The sequence below is a fragment of the Hoplias malabaricus genome, chromosome 5 (assembly GCF_029633855.1).
Source record: "Hoplias malabaricus isolate fHopMal1 chromosome 5, fHopMal1.hap1, whole genome shotgun sequence".
Classification (NCBI taxonomy): Eukaryota; Metazoa; Chordata; class Actinopteri; order Characiformes; family Erythrinidae; genus Hoplias; species Hoplias malabaricus.
This window is the reverse complement of record NC_089804.1, coordinates 5,200,173-5,220,832: the sequence shown is the minus strand read 5'-3', so window position 1 is coordinate 5,220,832 and position 20,660 is coordinate 5,200,173. Positions and strand designations below refer to the sequence as shown.

Here is a 20,660-nt window from a genome sequence, read left to right as displayed (position 1 = left end):
TTTATCTCTTATTTCATTTTCCTTGTGCCGGTGATTCCGGGAAGGATCTGGCCCCACCGCCGCCCTGAACTGGATAAGCGGATTCAGGCAATGAATGAATGAATGAATGAATTAATTAATGAAGCAAAAGTGGGGATTTGTGTTTGTTTCTGAAGGGGTGTCTACCAGAGTTTGAACATGCTCGTGTTTATCCCCAGAGATGGTGGACTCTTCTTCCTCTACTGCGTGGAGACTCTACTCTCAAGAGGGAGCAATAAATCACACTGTGTATTACAGCTAGGCTCAAGAGGGAGAAGGTAACTATGGAGAGTGTGTTTGTCTGTGTGTGTTCTGCTTTTCATATTCACTTCATCTTCCAAGAAGCGTTACTGAGACCTGTGGATCAGAATCAGGATCTGGAAACTGCAGTGACTAGTTTTGTTGCCGGATGCAGTAACGGAGCTGTGAGTAACTGATTCCCTGCCATCATACATTGTGGTTCTTAGTTACAAATGTAGTGCACAGTATTCTCACTGAAAGGCAACATTGTTGTAATGTTGTGACTAATTTTTGGCTGGACATCCATAACAGGCCTCTGGGATTACTGACCCGAAGTGATGGAAAATAATGGAAAGCTGAACCCAGAGGGGAGTGCCATGCCTCAGATGGTGGTTAAGATTGTTGGTGGGAAACACATTAAAAGATTCATCGACCCGAACAGGTAGGTTGGCAATTTGTTCAAGAAAAATCAGGCTAACTGCTACAATAGTTTGTACAATGCAGGATTGGACAAAGGTCACAGAGGTCATTAACTGTAGGCTGGTCAATCCCAAGGTCAGTGAAAAGCACAGAAAGCCTCAGGACTGTTTATCGTGTCCAATCTTTCCTTCACTCCAGCTTCCATTCAGCTTCCAAGAGTGTTTCTCAAAGACCACTGCAGACAGCCTCCAAAGTCCAGTCTTAATCCATGGTCACAGTAGAGATTTGCAGTTTGTGTCAATCTGTGAAGATGGAGCCAAAGAAGGGCCTGAATATTATTGCAACAATATTAATGTAAAAATATTAACAATGCAATATAAACAAAACAATATTTAAAGTCTTTTGGATGAGTTTAAAACAAACACTGTTTAAAAACTCGAGCAGCCCTGCTGTGTCTGATCCACTCCTATCACCTCAACACACACTAACATCACCACAGAGCCCCTGTGAAGGCTGCTGTTTGTGTTCTGATGATGTATCAAGCTCTTGAATTGTATCATTTCGCAGAGGAAGATTTAACCAGTACACACTGTAAGTCAGTTTCAGGGGGAGAGATAACTCTTGAAAACAAGGGGCAAGTGTAAAATTAAGAAATGGTTTCACATGAGAATTAGTGTGTAAAAGTTCATCAAACTGAAATGTGTGTGAAGCTTTGCTCATGAAATTTGTTTGCCCCAGATGTCTGCAGCTGGATACATTTTCCACTGTAATCCCAGTCCCATTCTGTGATGTTGAGGTGTGGGCTCAGGGACTCATTCATGATTTTCTTTTGTGTCTAACTCCTTTTCTCATCGCAGGCCTCTTGACCAACCCATGCCCTTTCAGACCCATAGTGTTGAGTACTTCTCACAGTGGAAGGAAAGGTGCACACAGACAGCTGTGGATATATGTGTTCCTCTCATTAAAAAGATGAAAGCTCTAAGAGTTGTTGATCTGACGGGGAGGTGGTTGTTTGGGAGGGGTTCCCATTTTCTCTGTGCCTTCCTTTGTTTTGCACTTACGACACTTTGATTTTCCTTTTCTTTATGTAAATGAAGAAGCGTCTTTGTCTCTCACAGAGCTATTTTTAACAGACGTGCATATTTATAACTCAGTATGAGTCTGATGTTGTTCTGTAGGACTCTGAGGGAGAACGAAGAACCCCGTGCTGCCATCAGAGCGGGAGATGGAGTGAAGAAAACTTCAGCCCAGAAACTAGAGCTCCATTCGTCTAACCACACGGAGTATGCCATGCTCCACGCTGCTCTCACACAAGTACACATGCTTAAATAGTTTTTATAGGAAAGCAGAGAGGGAATAACGTGTGCGGTATTCATTATGTTCGTCTGGAACCGGATGTATTTTTCTAGTCTGGATAAAATTTAGTTTCAAAGCCTTATGGAGCAGAGTATCAAAAGTAAACAAAGATTCTCATTGGCTTAAATCACAGTTTACAACACTGTGTAAACATCAGTAATGCTTCACTTTAATGGTGTCTTAATTTACAGTAAGTAAGGCAAGGATTATATATATATTATTTTTTTGACTTCCAATTAAATTTAATGTGTTCTGTAAATTTCTTACTTTGAAAATACATGTTTCTCAATTTTGTAATTAAACTACTCCAATTAGCATGAATTAATGAAAGTCATATCTCAGATTCCTTATTTAGTCATCACAGCTAACACTGAAGGGGACATATTCTGAAAGAATCCCTTGTTCAGTGGCTGTACAACACTGATTTGAGGATCTGGAGCCACCCAACCCACACACTGTGAAACAAGACCCATCAGCATTTTGTGGGCTGTATTCCTTCATGGGCATGCCTCTGTTTTTGCTACTTCAGCCTGAGCACTACAGAAACTGCACTATGTAACTGGAAATTAAAATATCGAATTCAAGAGAAAGTCCTGCTCTTTCTCTCAGGCTCCAGACCGAGTTTGTGTGACTGCACCCTGCGGTGATCGCTCCCGCTCCTACATCCACCTCAGGAGAGCTGCTGCTAAGACCACCACGCCAGCACCGAGACGCCAAGAGGTAGGAGGAGGAGGGTCAGCATCAGCTCTGTACACTCAGCATCCAGCAACCGTATCTCACAGTTAACTCTGATTCCTCAGGTAAACAGTGCACAGTCTGAGGACTGGCTTCTATTGGCTGCCTCAGAGGAGCTGGATGGCTGGGATCTCCACACACTGGAGCAGATCAGGGCAGAAATGAAAACCCTTGACCCCGCTCACACAGGCTCCATCCATCAATCGGAACTGACATACCTGTTCCTCAGGTGGGAGGTGCCCCTCAGGCTGCCCACACTGGCCGCTCTCCTGCAGGTCTTCTGTAGCTCCGCCCACCCTGAGCAGGTACCACTGATTTGACTTTGTTCGGTCAAACGTTTGGACACACACACACACACACACACCTCCAGCATTAGGTTTAGGCTCATGTGCAGCTGCTCCAGAGTGGTACAGTTCTACTTCTGGGTGAATCTTAAATCTAGCTCAAATCTGAGAGTAATATGTGTGTCCGTTTAACATTTTGGCTTTGAGGGTGGAAATGAAACGTCTGTATGAAAAATGAAAGCTCATCTATCTGATCTGTGTTTACTCGACAGGTGCTGTACACAGAGCTGCTGCAGTTCCTTCAGAAAGTCCCTCAGAATCAGGAGCTCCAGAACACTGTGGTGGGTCCATGGCTCCATATGAGGTTCTTAATAGACTGGTGTGCACATTGATAATCATTTTTGTAATCATAATACAGAAAGATTAATAGAACAAGGACTGGCATAAACTTCACTAATCTATACCAGTATACTTTGTTTGCCCCCTTTTGCCTGTGTTTGTGTATGTTGCATCGGTAAGAGTGGATCAGACACAGCAGTGCTGCTAGAGGTTTTAAAATCTGGGCGCTCACTGGGGGTCCTGACCATTGAATAACAGGGTAAAAGGGGGCAAAGGTGTATCTGAGACACTTCAGTCTGTAACTGTAGAACTCCAAACTGAATCAGTAAGGTCAGTGGAATGGATCGACTGGTAACTTTGCATTCATTCCAACAGTTTTTAGAATTGTCATCAAAAAAAGTGTTTGCCATTCCTCGAGTGTTTGCTTGAAGCTACTATTTGGTTTCACATGGGTCTGTTTTTTTTTTTTTTGCAGCACAAGAGTTCCCAATTGCTTGCCTCTTTATGTCATGCTAAAACAGTGGGTTATGCCTGTCAGACATTCAGCCCCTTCATGACAGACTTGGAGGTATTTTGCCACAAGCGATGAAGCCTATGGGTCAGTGTTGGACAGTGTCCGTTAACCCGATCTGGGACCGTGTCCATTAATCTCAATGTTTGAAGTCTGTCTGTGGTTACATCTGTATACCCCTGGCACTCAGGAGCTTGTTTTCTTATCATCTTTCTCTCAGGCAGATATCTGGAAGGCCTCCCCTGAGATGGGGGAGGAGGGTGAGCTGGGCTCCGTGTGGAGTGAAGGCGCCCTGTCTATAGACTCTGGAGAAATGGAGCCATGGCTTCAAAGGTTCCAGAAAATGGAGAGCGCCTTGCAACTTTGCGACAGCCAAAATACAGGTAAGAAACCAAGATGCACCACGCTACATACTACTGATCAAACGCCTGAAAGTCCAGAACACACAACGTCATGCTCAATGCCATGTGTCTGCCAGGGGTGGGGGTCAAATCACCCAACATTGGGCTCTGCAGGAAGCAGCTGGCATACTGTGGAGTGCTGCACTTCCATCCAGAACTCTTGGAATGCTTTGGGCTAGTGTTTGTGGTCCAGAACATGTTAGTTTCCCATAATGTGCTGCAGCACCCCTGACCTTATGGGTGGTCACAGTTGTGGAAGCAGCACATGGGCTCTCACACTGACCACTACTGACTGGTTTCTTCTGGGGCAGTCCTCAGAGTGTGTGTATGAGTGAGAGAGAGTTATGATATATAATTCATAACACAATATAAACAGTGTAATCTACCTTCTGAACTCAACAGTAGTGACACTGTATTTATCGCTAGGTGATACTTCAGTAGTCTCTGTAAAAGAAGTGAATTATGGGAGGAAAATTTGGTGTTAATTAGCATAAAAAAGCATTAATTTAGACAACAGTTATTTATATAAAACTTATAAACTAGTGAAAATTGGCTTTGAGATCTGACCACAGAGAATCGTGTAAAATAATATAAAATATGATGATCTTCCAACTTCAACTATCTGTGCATTTTCCATCTGGATATGTCCTGCTTGTTTCAGGATTCCTAGAAAAGGAGCAGGCCAAGCGTTTGATCCAGAACTACAGCCAGATCTTCGACCTAAACCTGAGTCCACTCAGGATCAACGAGGTGATGAGAAAAGCTCAGCTTCGCGATAGAGTTCACCTGACCACGGCTCTGCGGCTCCTGAAGGGTCGCTGAACAATAAAAGACCACTGATCCTCCACCAGAGTGACTTTTCTACCCTTGAAAATAACACAAATCCATTACGATGTTAGCTTAGCCAGAGATGGATAACTGGTCTAACATTTGAATGCCAGTCAAGGCAAAGAAATCTGATTACAAATCATTTTGAGACATTTATATTTGCCCATTCTTCAGAAAAGTGTTCAAATTATGTAGAGAAAATGCTAAATAGGAAAATGGAGGTATATGATTTTCCCTGGATAATGTGTATATGATTATGAACTCCATGCTGAATCGATGTACAGATGTTAGTGGACATTTTAGTGTAATTTTTAAAGAGATTTAAAATGTACTGCAGTCAGGGTCATGTCTATGTAAGGACTTCTGGGTCTGGATTTTCTTATTACAGACATGAAAGGGATTTTTGAAAAGGCTGCTACACTCTTCATCACCCCCTTGATGACATTGCTGTACTGAAATCAGAGTGATGGATTAAAAATAATTTTCAATTGAGTGATTAAGCTGAAAATCTCAAGGCTAACATTTGCCCATTGGGTTTATAATCCAGAGGGTGGTCTGCTGTGACTCAGTGGGTGGTCTCTGTGTTGTGACTGGTCATTCTAAAGGGGAATGGAGAGCAGACAATAACATAATTCCATCCATGATTAAGAGCAGAGCTGATTACAGTGTGGCAGCTCTGTGTCTCCCTCTAGTGGCCTGGGGCTGGAGAATGCCTTTCCAATGCAATACGGTATGCAGCTGTTTTAGAATATGATCCCATCTAGATGTGTCTTTCAGGTAAGGCCTTGCATATTATAGCAAGACAATATTTAACCACAGTATGGCTTCGTGGAAGAAGAGTCTGGTCTGCTTTTTCCTACAGCCTTTATATCTTTCAACAGCAGAAAAACATTTGGCTCATCATGAAACAAAAAACTCTGCAAAGACCCAGGACTGTGAGCAGAATCCCACATCAAACAAGAATTGGGACAACGTTTTCTCCCAAAACCCCACAGTTGGTCGCCACACTTCCCAGACGTTTACAGACTGTGGTTAAAAGAAGAGGGGACACTACACAATGGTGGAGGTGGAGGTGTAGGTGGTTTGAGGTACAGCTCCCAGTCCCTAGCCCTCAAGGACCAGGATGTTCCCCCTTTATTGCTCCTTCTCCTCTGGGAAGTCTAAACACTAGATGTTGGAATGTGACTGTGAGGGTTTGATGACCATCAGCTAAATAAACATTAGTGAAGTCTGTTGCTGAGGTTGGATGATTAGTACTGGGTCACAACACCACTCCAATTAACCCCAGAATATTGGCTGGAGCTTCAGAAGCAGGACATGACCCAAGTTCATCATGCTCAATGCGAACCATTGTCCAGAGAAGCAAAAAGTCCACCCAGAATTGGTCTGGGGGAGCAGTGGAACTGTGTTGGTGCTCCATTCAAACCCTTTGGGGTGAGCTGGACTGGTGTTGGCTTAATTTGTAAAGATGTATGTTTGGCTTATTCAGCAGATTCTGATTGGATAGTGTTGTTGTTTCAATAATTTCTAGGAGAAAGACGGTCCTTTGATTATGGATCTTTGTCTGTAGCTGGAACAGGGTTTGTTTGGGTCCATTAATCTCTTGCTGTCATTTTGAATCAACTTTGTTTTACTATTACACACTACTATTACACAGGTGAAATAAACAATCACACTGGATGGAGCACGGATTTCGACTGTTGACCTGGAACTGAGGTTGTTCTGCTGCCAAGTAATTTTTTTTTTGTATGTCTGTTTGTTTGTTATTCTAGTACCATTTGTTCCCAGCAGCGGTGTCGCTAGATATTTTGTAGTGTGGCATAATCCACTCCACTTCCATCTTATCTTCCATATTCTGCTGCGACTTCATGTAGCCGATGTCACTTGGCATATTTATTTATTGTTATAAATTGTATAGATATTAAATTATATATGATTAGGTTCTTCCTCTTCGTAACGAAAGTTAGGTCTTTCATTGAAATGAAAGCGGAAGTGAGCGGAGGATGCCTAGAGTTTAAGTGGCTCCCTAATCCCTAAGTAGTTAATTGAGTAGACATAAAATAACGGCGTCCGGAGCCAAAGCGTGCTTTAATGTCTATTAATATATCCATCTGTATTCAGTTTAAGCCTCTCCGTATAACAGCGAGTGCAGTATAGGCGTGTAGTAATCACCCCTATGCCGGGCTCATTAAGGGCACTTTGTAGTGAATAAGGAGCCATTTTGGACGGAGCCCGTGTAATAAGCGACGGAAAGTTTTCTCTTCGCTCCGCAGGTTAGTTATTTATCATATTTCACTGAAAGTTTTTCTATATTTTCTGTTTATTTATCGTTTAATTCGACAATAAACATAAGGTAATAAAAAGGTAATCGTTATTTTTATATCATGTTTAGTTCTTGTTATTATTCCAGTGAGGGTGAGTCTAGAGCAGAGTTTTGGGGACCAACGCGATTTCGGTGTCCAGAGTACACTCCTAACAATAACAAACATAGGTTTACTATTTAAAAAAAAAACAATATTAAGGACAACATTTATGTAGTTATTTATTTAAAACGTGCCTTTAACAATATTATTTGTTTTCTAACTTGTAAATGAACTGGAAAAAATATGTAGGACATGATTTTAAAAAATATTTATTTTAGCAATTGGTACTGCATTCTGTGCTTGAGAAAACGTTTTTAAAACAAATGACACTCCAAGCATCTCTCTGTTATTGTGGTTCCCCTGCTTGGCCACTAGAGGTTGCCTAATGCTCTACTGCAGTCTCAGACACAGTCTTCAAATTACTTCAGATTAACAGCTGAAATGTATTCTGATGAAAAAGAAAGTGTGATCCAGCTGTTATTGCAGTGGAGGTAGAGCTGTTTTGAATGGTTTTCATCAGGTAACCACAATGAAGATGGAGCAGTTTGGAGGTGGAATTAAATCCTATAAAGATGCAGTACTCGCACATCTACCTTCAGATTATAGCAATGGTGAGTTAAAGATGAGTTTTCATTCCTTGTAAATTTAATTATATATTTACGTTAATGATAATTAATAATGTGACAAAACTATTATCACATTAGGAACATATTCCCATGCCCTCTCTCTTAGGACCACATCTAAAACCCTATGTCCAGCAGCTGATGGATTCTCTGAGAGATCTGATGACCCGATTTCCTAATGGAGTGACTCTGAGCCAGGCTCGAAGGTTTTGTCCACTTCTCCTTCACCCTGACGTCCTGAAAATTTACCCCTCTGTCCGCCACCTTCTAGCATCTATGTCCACAATCGTCCGGCTTCAGGGGGTTGGTGTCCAGACCCTCCTTCTTCCTGCGATAAATGAGGAGCCGCTGCCAAACCCATATCTCATTCAGTGAGATCATTTTAAATCAAGTCAATACGTGTAATATTTCTCATTATGAGGTGGATATATACGAAAACTGTGTAATATCCTTAATTAGCCTGTTTCTATTAGTCTTTGCTTGTTTTAGATGATTTCACTGGTGGGATGGGGGAGGGGTTGTTAATCCAGTGGCAGACCAGTTTTTGCATTAGATCTTGGTAAATCAAGTGATGACGACAATTTTCAGTCGATAAAATGCTCTTAAAACAAGTCACGCTCCTCAGAAACAGGCTGAATGACGTAATGATAATTGTACAATCTCAGAGTGAGAAATTTGGGATTATACTGACAAGATTTAAGATGTTTTCATGCAATGTGGGGACCACAGATGTAGTACTTTCTCAGGGATCATGTTTAAAAAAAAAACAAAAAAACCCAAACAACAACAACAACAAAACCAGCAAAGATGCCTGGCACCAGAGTGAGGAAGATAACTTATCTCTGTCTGCAGGGACATCTAGAGTTCATACACATGCAGCAAATACAAAATCCAGCATATTCCTACAGCCACACCTGTGGCATAACTGGAGTGGTAAAGGCGCTGGCGTCTATAATCACATTTTAGAAACTCGAGGGCTCTCTCTTTTTACAATTTCTGAACAGAAGGCTGTGCATTGATTGGCCTCAGTATATTTTTACATGCAAAGCACTTCATGGAACTGGCTTGGAACTCACTCAATCATGGAGAGGAACTGCACCTCAAGGGGGCGTTGTTTCTCATAACTTTTGCAGACTGCTACAAAGTAGTGAACAAAACAAGAGTAAAATTCAAATGATAACCACTATATTGCAATAAAATATTATTTAATTTTAACCAAAATAAAGCTTAAATACACAAAGTTAGAGGTCAAAGGTTGGACATGTGATTTAGGAAAGTCCTGCACTGAATTGCAATCAGGGGCAAAGCAAGGGCACTGAATAGTTTTAGAATTCCACCAATTTTCCTAATATTCCTCCTTACTTCTGTGGCTGAGATGTAAACAGTGTCATTGATAGTGTTTTGTTGATGGTAAGCTGGTTGAATGTAGAGGGTTTTTTTTAAAGTGGTGGTGAAGGGAATCTATACCAGAAACATAGCCCTTTATTTCCTCTCCATCACCAGCAGTGATCTCCACGTTTTATATAATACGACAATTTTGGAAAATGTTGTTTCACAAGACTCGGCATGTCCCTCTCCTCTGTGGAAATAAACGAATGTGTACCTTTTAAAAAACTGTCCTTAAACATTGTCCTGTGCATCAGCATTGTTTTCATGATCCTGAAATACCTTTCTATGAGGAGTGTTTAGAGGTGGACATCTGGTTCCATTCACCACCATTGTGAGCAATTCAGACTTAGCACTTACCCCTCAACCCCACCAACTCCATCACTGTGTTCACAACTTTTTTTCAATGAAGGGGATTTGAGGAAGTGGTGGAACTGCCCTTTAGAACGTTAGAGGATTGAGTGTATGAGAGGAAAATGAAGGACGGTGGTTGTGTACTATGTCTCTGTAGAAAACTCAGAGGGAAAAGAGACCAAAAGAGCTTAATGACTTGAGTGTCTTTAAACCAGCAGCTTTTATACTGGACCTAATTAACCAATCACATTCCAGGATCAAATGCAGTGCCAAACCTTTTTATCATGTGATGTGTATATTTAAATGCAAAAACAAAAGTTTTAAAACTTTTAAATGCAGTTTTATTTGATGTATATTACTTTTGTAAGAAAGATCTTGACGCCAAACACATGTTGGCAGCAATTTTTGAACTTGTATGTACCTTATTGATATCTTAATATTGTATATAAATAGCTGTTTGTGAATAAAATTATTATGATCAGGATTGAAAAATTACTGTGATGATTAATATAGTGAGAAATTTGTTTGGTGCCCACCCAAGGACACCTGTTGAAATATAAATATGTTGGGGGTGTCAGAGTTAATATGTTAATATTCATACATTGTCTGAAACCGCTTCTCCAATTCAGGGATGCGGTGGGTCCGGAGCCAACCCAGAATCACTGGGCACAAGGCAGGAAAACACCCTGGAGGGGGCGCCAGTCCTTCACAGGGCAACACACACACACACACATTCACTCACACACCTACGGACATTTTTGAGTCACCAATCCACCTACCAACATGTGTTTTTGGAGCGTGGAAGGAAACCGGAGCACACGGAGGAAACCCACGTTGACACAGGGAGAACACACCAAACTCCTCACAGACAGTCACCCAGAGCGGGACTCGAACCCACAACCTCCAGGTCCCTGGAGCTGTGTGACTGCGACACCACCGTGTCGCCCCATATTAATATTGCATTATAGTAATACATTTGAAGAAGCTCAGTGCTGCATTCTCACAGTGAGAAACATTCTGTTGAATTTCATTACATCAGTCTTAAACATGACGCTATATCAAAGATGGGCTAAATAAAAAGGATTAATTTTGTGTATGTTATACCATATGACATCCCTCTTATGATTGTATTATTTAATGTATACTCAGGAGAACCACCTTTTCACAGCTCAACATTGGAGGTATTTATACCTCTAAAATCTGCACTTGGCATTGGGCATAGTGACATTTGGCTTGTGCAGCTGTGTAGAGATTTCATAGAGATTTGAAAGATTATGAATGAGCCCATAGTAACATTCCAAAAATGAATGCAAATGAATTTGATGAAGTTGCTCTGTGTGGTGTTAGGAAAAATATATAGATATCATATCTAAAGACCATATACATGCTGTGGGTGGTGTGCTGTGATTCAGCGGGTGGTCTCTCTGCTGCGGCAGACTGTATTGAAAGGAACCGGTGAGCGGACCATCCCCATAATACCATCCAGGTTTGTTGGTGGAGCTCCTGGAGGCCAGGAGAACTGTAATCTCTGGAGCAGAGACGTGAAGAAGATGAAGAGCTCTGTTTTTGCGAGAGTCTCACCCAGACACGACCTCGGACCTGCAGCACCACACACACACACACACACATACATATAAGCATGCACTTCATCTATTGGTGCTTTTCCACTGCATGGTTTCTACACTACTCGACTATACTCGCCTTTTGGTACCTGATACCTGGCTCATAGTATACTCAAATGTAAAAAAAAGTACAACTGATGCTAGAAATATTTTTCAAATGTTTTTGCTGTGTATAACAGATGTAAATAGTATGAAACTAAGTCTCAGGATCATACTTAACTATTTTTATTATTCTCACTGTTCCCTTCAGGGCTTCCATAAAGCAGCATTCAATCTCTTTGAAAAGGCGTGTGTAATTTTAGGAGCTGCATTTATGAGTTCACTACTGTAGTTTGGAGATTGTACAAATAGCCAGTATGTGCTGAATGTCTGCATTACATTGTGTAGTGTTACAAGTCTCTCTGGTGAATCAATGCTCTGCAAGGTTTACACATCATGTTTAGTCCCCACTTGACTCGCTCGGGGCCATGAGTGAGCAGGTAAAAGTACCAGGTTCTAGATATCAGGTTTTCCTAATGGAAAAGCAAAAGGACAAAACAGTGTAGAGTAGAGTACGTATCATGCAGTGGAAAAGGGGCATAAAGTACCAGCTAAAGCCTGAGTAGATTGATAAATCAATGTGATCAGTTATTGATCTCTGATCAGACTTACCCATAGAAAATGGCACAAAGGCGTCATTTTTGCAGAACTGTCCTTTCTCGTCCAGAAAGTTCTCTGGGTTGAAACTGTCTGGATACTTCCAGTGCTCTCGGTCAGTCATGATGGCCGTAAAGTTGACCATGACCTGTGTTCCCTACCGTGGGGAAAAAGGATACTGATGTAGGAACATTTTAACCTCAGAGTAGGGGTAAGGACTGAAGGCGTTCCATAACATTTCATTCCTGAATTCAGCCCAAATCAACCATTCATTCTTTCATATGTCTCTATTTTACATCAGTTCATTTCTCTTCATCTGTTTTATTCATCCTTTCATCCAAGTACTTCCATCCATTCATACACTCCTTCGTTTAGCTTCCCATCTGCTCAACAGTTATAATTTCTATTCAATAATGTTGTCCTCTTTTCAAACATGCATCCATTCAGTCTTTCAACTGCTCAACCACTCACCCCTCCATCCCTCCGTGGTTACCTTGGGCAGGTGGTATCCATGCAGCTCGGCTGGCTCTGTGGTTTCATGGGCCGCGCCCAAAGGGACGAGATTAGCCCAGCGCTGGATCTCATGGATGGTGGCATGAGTGAAGGGCAGTCGTGTGCGGTCGTCCATGCAGGGAGAGCGGTCAAACCCCAACACACTCACTATCTCCTCATGACAGCACTCTGGAATGTGGCCAGCAATCATAATAAAATTAAATGTTAACATTAAAGTTCTGCACCATTCATATTGTTTCATATGACTATTTGTCCTTTATTCTCTGCGTCCCTAAGATATTTCTCCATGCTCTCTTCTGTACCTTGTATTTCAGGGTGGTCCATCATGTAAATGAGACCCCATCTGATTGTAGCGGCGGACGTGTCCGTCCCAGCCAGGAACAGGTCAGAGGTGGACATGACCATGTTCTGTTCATGAAATGTTGAGTCTTCATTTGACTCTTGCTGCTCAGAACAAGAGAGAAACAATGGTAAAGAAGTCCTCTTCACTGTACTTTTCAAAAATAAGGGACTTAACTATCACTGTGGAGGTCAGCACAAGTACATCTTCAGTATCTTTATTTAGGAACTTGTAGCACACTTTTGGGGAACAAAATGGACAATTTGCCTTATTCCAGTATGTCCCTTTCCAACAGTTTGTTTCTTTTGGCTTTTCTGAATTTTCGGTATCAATGTAACATACAGACGCATTTGTGAGGGCTAAAGGTGTCAGATCTGTTTTGTGATTTATACAAAACTAAGTGCAGAATAACAGCAGCATTAACAGTTTAAAGTCTGTCGTTTGTGTGCTATACTGTAAGTGATTAGTGATTCTGTCGCTCTGCGTAGTCACCTTTTTAAGGTGGACCTGGTCAAAAAGGTCAATATTAGCCTCAAACTAAAGCCTTTAAGGTGGAAACATTTGAATACAAAAACAGAGAATGAAAAGTAAATGTCTGCCTACTAAAATAACATTTAAGGTGGAAGGGGAAAACCAATAACTGATTGACTTCACTGTGAGGGTCGTGTTGGTTTTGGTGCAGGAGGGAAGTCAGCGAAGGGCTCAAAGAGGACAGTAGGGGTCAAAACACCAGCTCTCTGCGCTTCCAGGAGTCTTATTTTGAAAATGAAATCTTATATCACAACAGAGCAAACAAATCTCAGCACCACAACTGTGTTTTATAAAGAGACACTTTGCATAAAATGAGTGTATATTTAAGCAAGGATTGACCCATGCATATCCAGAAAACAATGTGGAAAGAGCGCAAATTGAAATGGATGATATGATGTAGTAAACTAGAGAATTGCATGTAAAAGCACAATCCATCCTCACACATAGGAGTTATACTCTTCATGAAAGTAGATGTCCAGGAGTATTGGCTCAATGCTGTCAAGTCTTGCTCACCTTTGTCATCTCCACCAGGTAAGCATCGATGAAGTCTCGAAGATTATCTGGGTCCAAAGTCTTCCTGTGCTCCTCCACAACGTCACGAAAGAACCTTATCAAGGCGTCAGCATTCTGCTTCATCTTCTGGTGATACCCTGGAAAGTGTTTAAGGAAAGGAGCCAAGTTGACGATCTGCGGGAGGAAAAAAAAAAAAATAAAGACCATGTGTGAACAGCTTTTACAAAATGTGGCTCTCACTTTTCCTCTCCTTTTGCTTGCTAGCAGCTCACCGCAGTCACAATGTTTCTCATACAGAGACAGTATACTAGTTAATCATAGCTTAAAGGTGAGTGTTTCTTTTGTTGCATTGTTTTAATTCCAATATTTGGTCAGTTTTATCCCCAGTTTGTAACGGCTCACCTAGGGGACGAATCGAACCCTGGTCGTGTTGAAGACAATGCAGCTTCCTAACTAGGCGAGCTACCACATATTTGTTATTAATTGGACCCAAGAGCAAGAGTAGACAAGACATACAAAACTCAGACTAGGGAACATAACTTGGGCAGCTGCATAATTAGACCAGCACTCTGCCACTGCGATAAAGCCATGGTAGAGAGCCAGCAACACAGTGCCTTAAAAGGAAAATTCTGAAAACAAGTTGAAAACAAATAGGTGGCTAGATGGGGCCTAGCCCTGGAACTACCACTTACACAATTACTAGTCATTTCCAATTAAATGCTTTTTGGTAAACTCCACTGATCACACAGTGCCACCAGCCCTCGGGACAATGTGGGTAAGTACACGCTTCTGAAGAAACATGTTGCCACATCAGACACACATCAGAGAAGAATGCAAACTGCCCAGGTCTAACACAGCACGCTTTATAGCATGATTTAATTATGATTAAATTTTGATGTAAATTGGACACCTACAATCATGGGGAAACACTGTTCTCTCTGTTTTGTTTATGTTCAGAAACCCTTAAGGTGGAATGTTGTGTTTGAGGGAGAAAAACAACAACTGTTTGTACATGGCTGAAATGTAAATTGTCTGTACGTTTTTATTCACTTTTTGAATTAACACAGAAACTCATTTGTAATTTGAGCATTTTAGTTTTAATGCATGTTCAGTAACGTAGTTAGCCATCTCCTGAATTTAGAGACATTCCTCCTTAAGTGAATATATGAAAAGTAAGTCAATATTACCCACATATGAAGCAGGAATAAAGCAATATCCTCATCTCTGCTGTACATTTCAACATCTGTAAATGTCTAAAAGAAACTCCACGATGACAGAAACTCCAGAGCTGCCATTGTGATTCTAATATAAAGAAATGTAATTCTACTGAAGCATAAAGACAAGTCTCTCTGGGCAGTTAGTGCTCTGTCTTCTTACTATTCGTGCTAGCTAGCCCAGGCATCTTTTATCGTGATATGACATGATGTGAACAGTCTGCTCCTGGCACAATAAGGTGTTCAGTGGGGTTGCAAAAGTAGCATGACTTCAGAGAGAGCTCTCTATTTAATCTCTGAGTATAGTTCCTTCCAAAGAACTTATATTGTTTTTATCCTCTAGTGTTGTTTTGTAAAACCATGTCATTGCGGGACGTTACCTGAGCTGAGAATGATCCAGCGAGCTGGATGTTTTCATTTAGTATTCGCAGAAATTCAGCAAAGTGCTTGTCGTCGTACTCAAAGCGGTCTCCAAACATGATGGAACAGATGATGTTGGAGACTGCATTCATTATGGGGTGGATGGGGTAAAAAGGCTTTCCTTAAAAAAAATCACAGGACATTGGACATGATGAGGAAGGATATGACAAAAGGCCCTTCCAGCATTTACTTCAGTTAAACCCAAGTGAAATGTAGTTCAACACAAAGTATACAGAGAGTTGTTTATAGGAGTATAAACTAATGTGCAAAAAACTGACTAAACTCACAACAATATTAAACACAGTATGAGATTCAGGTTTTGTAGTTACTTTCAAAGGAGAAACAAACCAATAAAAGCCCAAAGATGAAGGTGGATTTCATGAGGATCAACTTCTGAGTCCAGATATACACTGGATGATCACTGGATTAGGAACAACCACCTGGTATCTACACTTACGGTGCATTTTATCAGCTCCACTAACCATACTGAAGCACTTTGTACTTCTACAATTACAGACTGTAATCCACCTATTTCTCTGCATACTTTCATATCCCTATTTCACCCTGCTCTTCAATGGTCAGGACCTCCACAGAGCAGGTGTGATGTGGTGGTGGATCATTCTCAGTGCTGCAGTGACACTGACGTGGTGGTGGTGTGTTAGTGTGTGCTGTGCTGGTGGATCAGACACAGCAGGGATGCTGGAGTTTTTACAAGCCATAGGAACAGCCCTGATATTCCTAACATTTCTATGTTATGCTTTGTTGAACTTCAAAGTACTTAAAGGGTCATTAACACAAGCTGAAACACACCAGGGCCAGCCTTCTACTTTATCTATTTATTTATTTACCTTCCTCTTTGAGCATCTCTCTGATGAGATACTGTGCCTCTTCAGCCACTCGTTCCTCCACGGTTTTCTTTCCCAGGCCAAAGTTACGTAGCGTGTGAAGGGCAAAACGTCGCTGCTGCTTCCAGGCATTACCATATGTCACCATTATGATACCTGTGAGAGGAAAAGAAGAGTAGAGACAGATAGATTGAGGAGATATGGGGACATGTAATATTTAACAATTCTGGGGTCTTGAGTAAAATATTTTGGTCAAAACACCACAAGCAAGGCAGCAGTGTTCTCCTCTCTGTCTAAACAGCTCTGTTCAGAACGGCCACCATCATCACCTGGTGAGAATGAGTCTCTGTTTAAACCAAATGTAAGGTCCCAGCACTGAGTTTCACGGAGCAGAAATGCTAGCTTATTAGTCACTTTTGCTCTGTTTTCCCTTTTACCTTTTCTCTTTTTATATTATCCCCAGTTTTACTCTGTACTCCGTTTTTTTTTTTTTTGCTCCATTTAATCTTTGGCTCTAACATTAATGCGGATCCATTGAAGAGGCTCTGGTGAAGTGCCTGCTATCTATGGTAGATGTAGTACTATATCAGAATATCCTATATTTCCAGACTTAGGCTGATAATAGAAAACATACTGTGATGCCTTGTTTCCCCTTTTTCCTGGGTTTGGTTGGAGCTCCAGATTCCCAAATTAATGAGGTAATACACTAAAAATGTGACTTTGTCAAAATGTAATTCAACCTTCAGGTCCCTGGAGTTGTGTGACAGAGACACTACCTGCTGCACCACTGTGCAGCAGGTAGTTCTTCTTCATAACTTGTACCGCCCCTTCTTCATAACTTGTACTTTTGAAAATATTACCTCATTTTAAAAGGTAATTAAAAAGCTCTTATCCACATGAAAACAAGTAAATAAAAATAAATAAATAAACACATGATTGCATTTATGTCACAGAAATACTTTGAGGTACTGACCATAACCCCCAGTGATCCAATCAAATACTGGCATGTACGGCCTCCCAGCAAACGCAGCCCCATTCTTAACGAACGCTTCCTTCATTGTCTGCAGCGTATTAATCACAATTATTGGGCTCCTGCCCACGTAAACACAGGTTATCTCACCGTATTTCAGCAACTGGAGAGGAAGCAAAATTACATAGATTTATGAAATAAAAATAAATACTAAAATTATATTGAATTATTAATCTTCCATTCTCTCTCTCATGTGTGCTGTAGTCCATTTCACTATACGAATGTATAATCAACATTTAATATTTCTATATATTTATTTATATGTATATTTAAAATGATGCTTAAAACAGAGGTCAAGAGACAATAATGAAGGTATTTCCAAGCTGTTTCCGATTATGACATGGCCCTGGTTCTCTTCTGCAGGGAATGGACTTTCTATCATTTGATCCACAAGCTTCACAAGCACTTCATAGTTTCGAATTTAACATTTTTCCACATCAATGATACAGATGACTTGATAAAGCTGTGCCCCAAAACACCATGCTGTAGTGTTTGAAGAAGTTGAAAAGTAAAGTCTCTTAATCATGGTGAAATGTGTATATTTAATTTACACACCTGCAACACAATGATACTGGTTATATGACAGATGTCAGCTGCTGTTCATTTTATGAATTCTTGTAAGTTGCCTTATTTCCCATAAGATGTTATTTTCTAAATAATTGGGCTAACACTACCACTGCAGCAAATTGTAATATTTGTAAATGGAAAAGTTGTTTCGTAATTATTCATTAATTCATTGTCTGTAAGCGCTTATATATGTTCATATGTTCTGAGGTAAAAAAAAAAAAAATGACCTAATGCTCCTTTAGAATTCATGGCAGGAAGTTTGGCTGCATTCCAAGAAGGCATGAGAACAAATGTAGGGAGAATGTGCAAGTGTAAACATGCCTAGATAAGAGAGATCAGGACTGAACATCTGACAGACAATGCTGTGGACTTTCTGACCCTTTACAAGCAGAACACCCTTGACACAATCGGTACATTTAGAGTTGTAAAATTACCAAGATACAGGCGACAGTAGAGCTGACACTAGAGATGTCTAGTATCTCTGGCGTGGACCAATTCTGCAATGTCAGAACCACAGGGTCCTGTACAGGTATAATATTAAACAACCAATACCAGTTTAACTTCAGAGGGAATGAAGTTTAACTCTTTAAACTCTTGAGGTGTATCAATATATGCACAAAATAAAACATGAGGTCTAACAATAGAAAAAGTTAAGATTACTTCAAATTATACTCAAACAGAACTGACCGATCTGATGGAATCCATTGGGTTATTCACAAACTGAGGCATGTTGCCCAAGAATGGTAGAGGTTTGGGTCCAAGGGGGTATTGGCTTCTAGACAAATTCAGCCTGAAAATCTCCATCACAATAAGAGAGAGAAGACCTCCCAGGAGGGCCAAGCCCACCGTCGTCCAGTCCAAATATTTCAGCACAGACTCCATTCTGAGAGAGATAAGAAAACAACACAAGCTCACAGGCTTTATACGCTGCACCCAGGAGGAAGGAGGAGGGACAACAGTGTTGCTGACGTATGGGGGCCTCTTTCATAGGAGGGGCGTTTCCAGGGTCACTGGAACTTGGCCGGCCTCTTCAGTGTTTCTGTATGGGAAAAGTAGGTCATGTGCCTTTCTCTTTAGTGGCACAGAGGTCACACACCATCTATATCTCACTTACACTAAAGACAATTATATTTCATTTAGATTATGTGTGATGTCATGAAACTGAACATTCTACTATCACTTTAAAGTGTACAGTGGTCGATATGTATGTGTGTGTGTGTGTTTGTGTGTGTATGTGTGTTCAAAACTTTCCTCTTGTAACCATCATTACAAATGTATGTGGCCAAAATGGACACACACACACACACACACACAGCTGAATCTTCCTTTATTGTCCAGCGTTACACAATGGGACATATGAAGTTGTCTGAATATTTTGGCTCATCTGTGTATTCAGTCTCAAGTGTAGAACTGTGGTCACTGTAAGTGACACCAGACAAATGACACTATAAACAGGAACAAAATACTAATTTGTGCGATGCAACTTCTTGACAGACCTCTGAATTGTGCCTTTGTTGCAACATATAGAATGGGTGTGTCTTTACACTTACATCATTAAATAATACAGAGACTAATACCTCACTAGTGTCCGTAAAAAGAGTGAATTATGGGAAGAGTTTTTGCCCGAATTTGGTAAACAATTATTTAGCATTAAAGAAATGAATGTGTTGGATTCTGCTAAAACATACTACTACTACAACTACTAGTAATATAAAAACTAACAGTGCTACTATTAATACTCATACAACTGCTACAAAAACTAATACCACAACTACAAAAATACATCTACTACTATGTATTGTATTACTACAATCAATAGTACAAAGAACTCTACTATACTATACTAACTATAAAACCTACTTCAATTAACCTACTTCAAATAGAACAATAGCAAATTCGCCTTTATACACACACACATGCAGGGAGGAGGAGGGAGTGTGAGCCTGCCACCACTGAAGAAGAATATCCAAGAAAGAACAGGATTAAGTTTAAGATCAGACTTAATAAAGCTGATACCAATCAGATTGGATATTGGGTTGGGGCAAAAAAAAGATAAAGTGCCCTCACAGTTTCTTGCAATAAATTATGTACCCCCTAGAGCAGGGGTGTCAAACTCATCTTTACAGAGGGCCACATCAGCATAATGGTTGCCCTCAAAGGGCCAGATGTAACTGTAAGACCGTATAAATGTAACTAAATGTAATGTAATTTAGAATAAATGTAAGTACTCCTTAATGCTAAATAATAATAATAACTCTGAATTTATTACATATCCAACTTATAAAAATTTTTGCTTGTTGCTCTGTTAACAACATAAATCCTGTTAATTTGTCAGATTAAGAAACTCATATTACTCCATCAATCAGTGATCAAAGTTAATAAAGAAAAATATCATCAAACACAAGTTATGACCTTCAGTATACACTACTTCAAAAATGCACCCCCTGAAAAAGACTGATAGACCGATTTCTTCAGCTACAATAAAGCTAGCTTTCACAGCTGCGTCGTTTTGGGCCGTAACTCTTGTGAACATATTCTACTGTGATCGCAGTTTGCCTTTTAATTCTTGTA

General features: G+C 40.6%; 2 protein-coding genes and 1 long non-coding RNA gene across 3 annotated transcripts; 2 read left to right on the top strand and 1 right to left on the bottom strand.

Moving 5' to 3' along the window:
- Window positions 1-596: 596 nt before the first annotated feature.
- Window positions 597-5,126, top strand: LOC136696461 (uncharacterized protein C1orf87 homolog). The gene is made up of 8 exons (XM_066670894.1): window positions 597-700; window positions 1,536-1,601; window positions 1,857-1,992; window positions 2,644-2,754; window positions 2,835-3,074; window positions 3,326-3,394; window positions 4,124-4,286; window positions 4,966-5,126. Exons 1-8 carry the CDS (start codon window positions 597-599, stop codon window positions 5,124-5,126), a joined length of 1,050 nt encoding a protein of 349 aa, XP_066526991.1.
- Window positions 5,127-7,306: 2,180 nt separating this feature from the next.
- LOC136697988 (uncharacterized) lies at window positions 7,307-9,541 on the top strand. The gene is made up of 3 exons (XR_010802777.1): window positions 7,307-7,405; window positions 8,016-8,106; window positions 8,228-9,541. It is a non-coding gene; the product is annotated as an uncharacterized lncRNA (long non-coding RNA).
- Window positions 9,542-9,546: 5 nt separating this feature from the next.
- LOC136697965 (cytochrome P450 2J5-like) lies at window positions 9,547-19,136 on the bottom strand. Its single transcript, XM_066673331.1, has 9 exons — window positions 18,777-19,136; window positions 17,466-17,625; window positions 16,496-16,648; window positions 15,608-15,768; window positions 14,014-14,187; window positions 12,932-13,073; window positions 12,610-12,797; window positions 12,132-12,273; window positions 9,547-11,457 (listed from the first exon to the last, which is right to left on the bottom strand). Exons 1-9 carry the CDS (start codon window positions 18,969-18,971, stop codon window positions 11,267-11,269), a joined length of 1,506 nt encoding a protein of 501 aa, XP_066529428.1. The 5' UTR covers window positions 18,972-19,136; the 3' UTR covers window positions 9,547-11,266.
- Between the last annotated feature and the right edge of the window lie 1,524 nt (window positions 19,137-20,660).

Excerpts from the sequence above, each read along its gene's own strand:
- LOC136697965 (XM_066673331.1), bottom strand. The coding sequence starts at position 18,971 with ATGGAGTCTGTGCTGAAATATTTGGACTGGACGACGGTGGGCTTGGCC. Across the intron at positions 14,188-15,607 it reads CTGGATCATTCTCAGCTCAG|ATCGTCAACTTGGCTCCTTT; the intron begins GTAACGTCCCGC and ends TTCCTCCCGCAG. Across the intron at positions 12,274-12,609 it reads ATGGATACCACCTGCCCAAG|GGAACACAGGTCATGGTCAA; the intron begins GTAACCACGGAG and ends TCCCCACGGTAG.
- LOC136696461 (XM_066670894.1), top strand. The coding sequence starts at position 597 with ATGGAAAATAATGGAAAGCTGAACCCAGAGGGGAGTGCCATGCCTCAG. Across the intron at positions 701-1,535 it reads AGATTCATCGACCCGAACAG|GCCTCTTGACCAACCCATGC; the intron begins GTAGGTTGGCAA and ends TTCTCATCGCAG. Across the intron at positions 4,287-4,965 it reads TTGCGACAGCCAAAATACAG|GATTCCTAGAAAAGGAGCAG; the intron begins GTAAGAAACCAA and ends TGCTTGTTTCAG.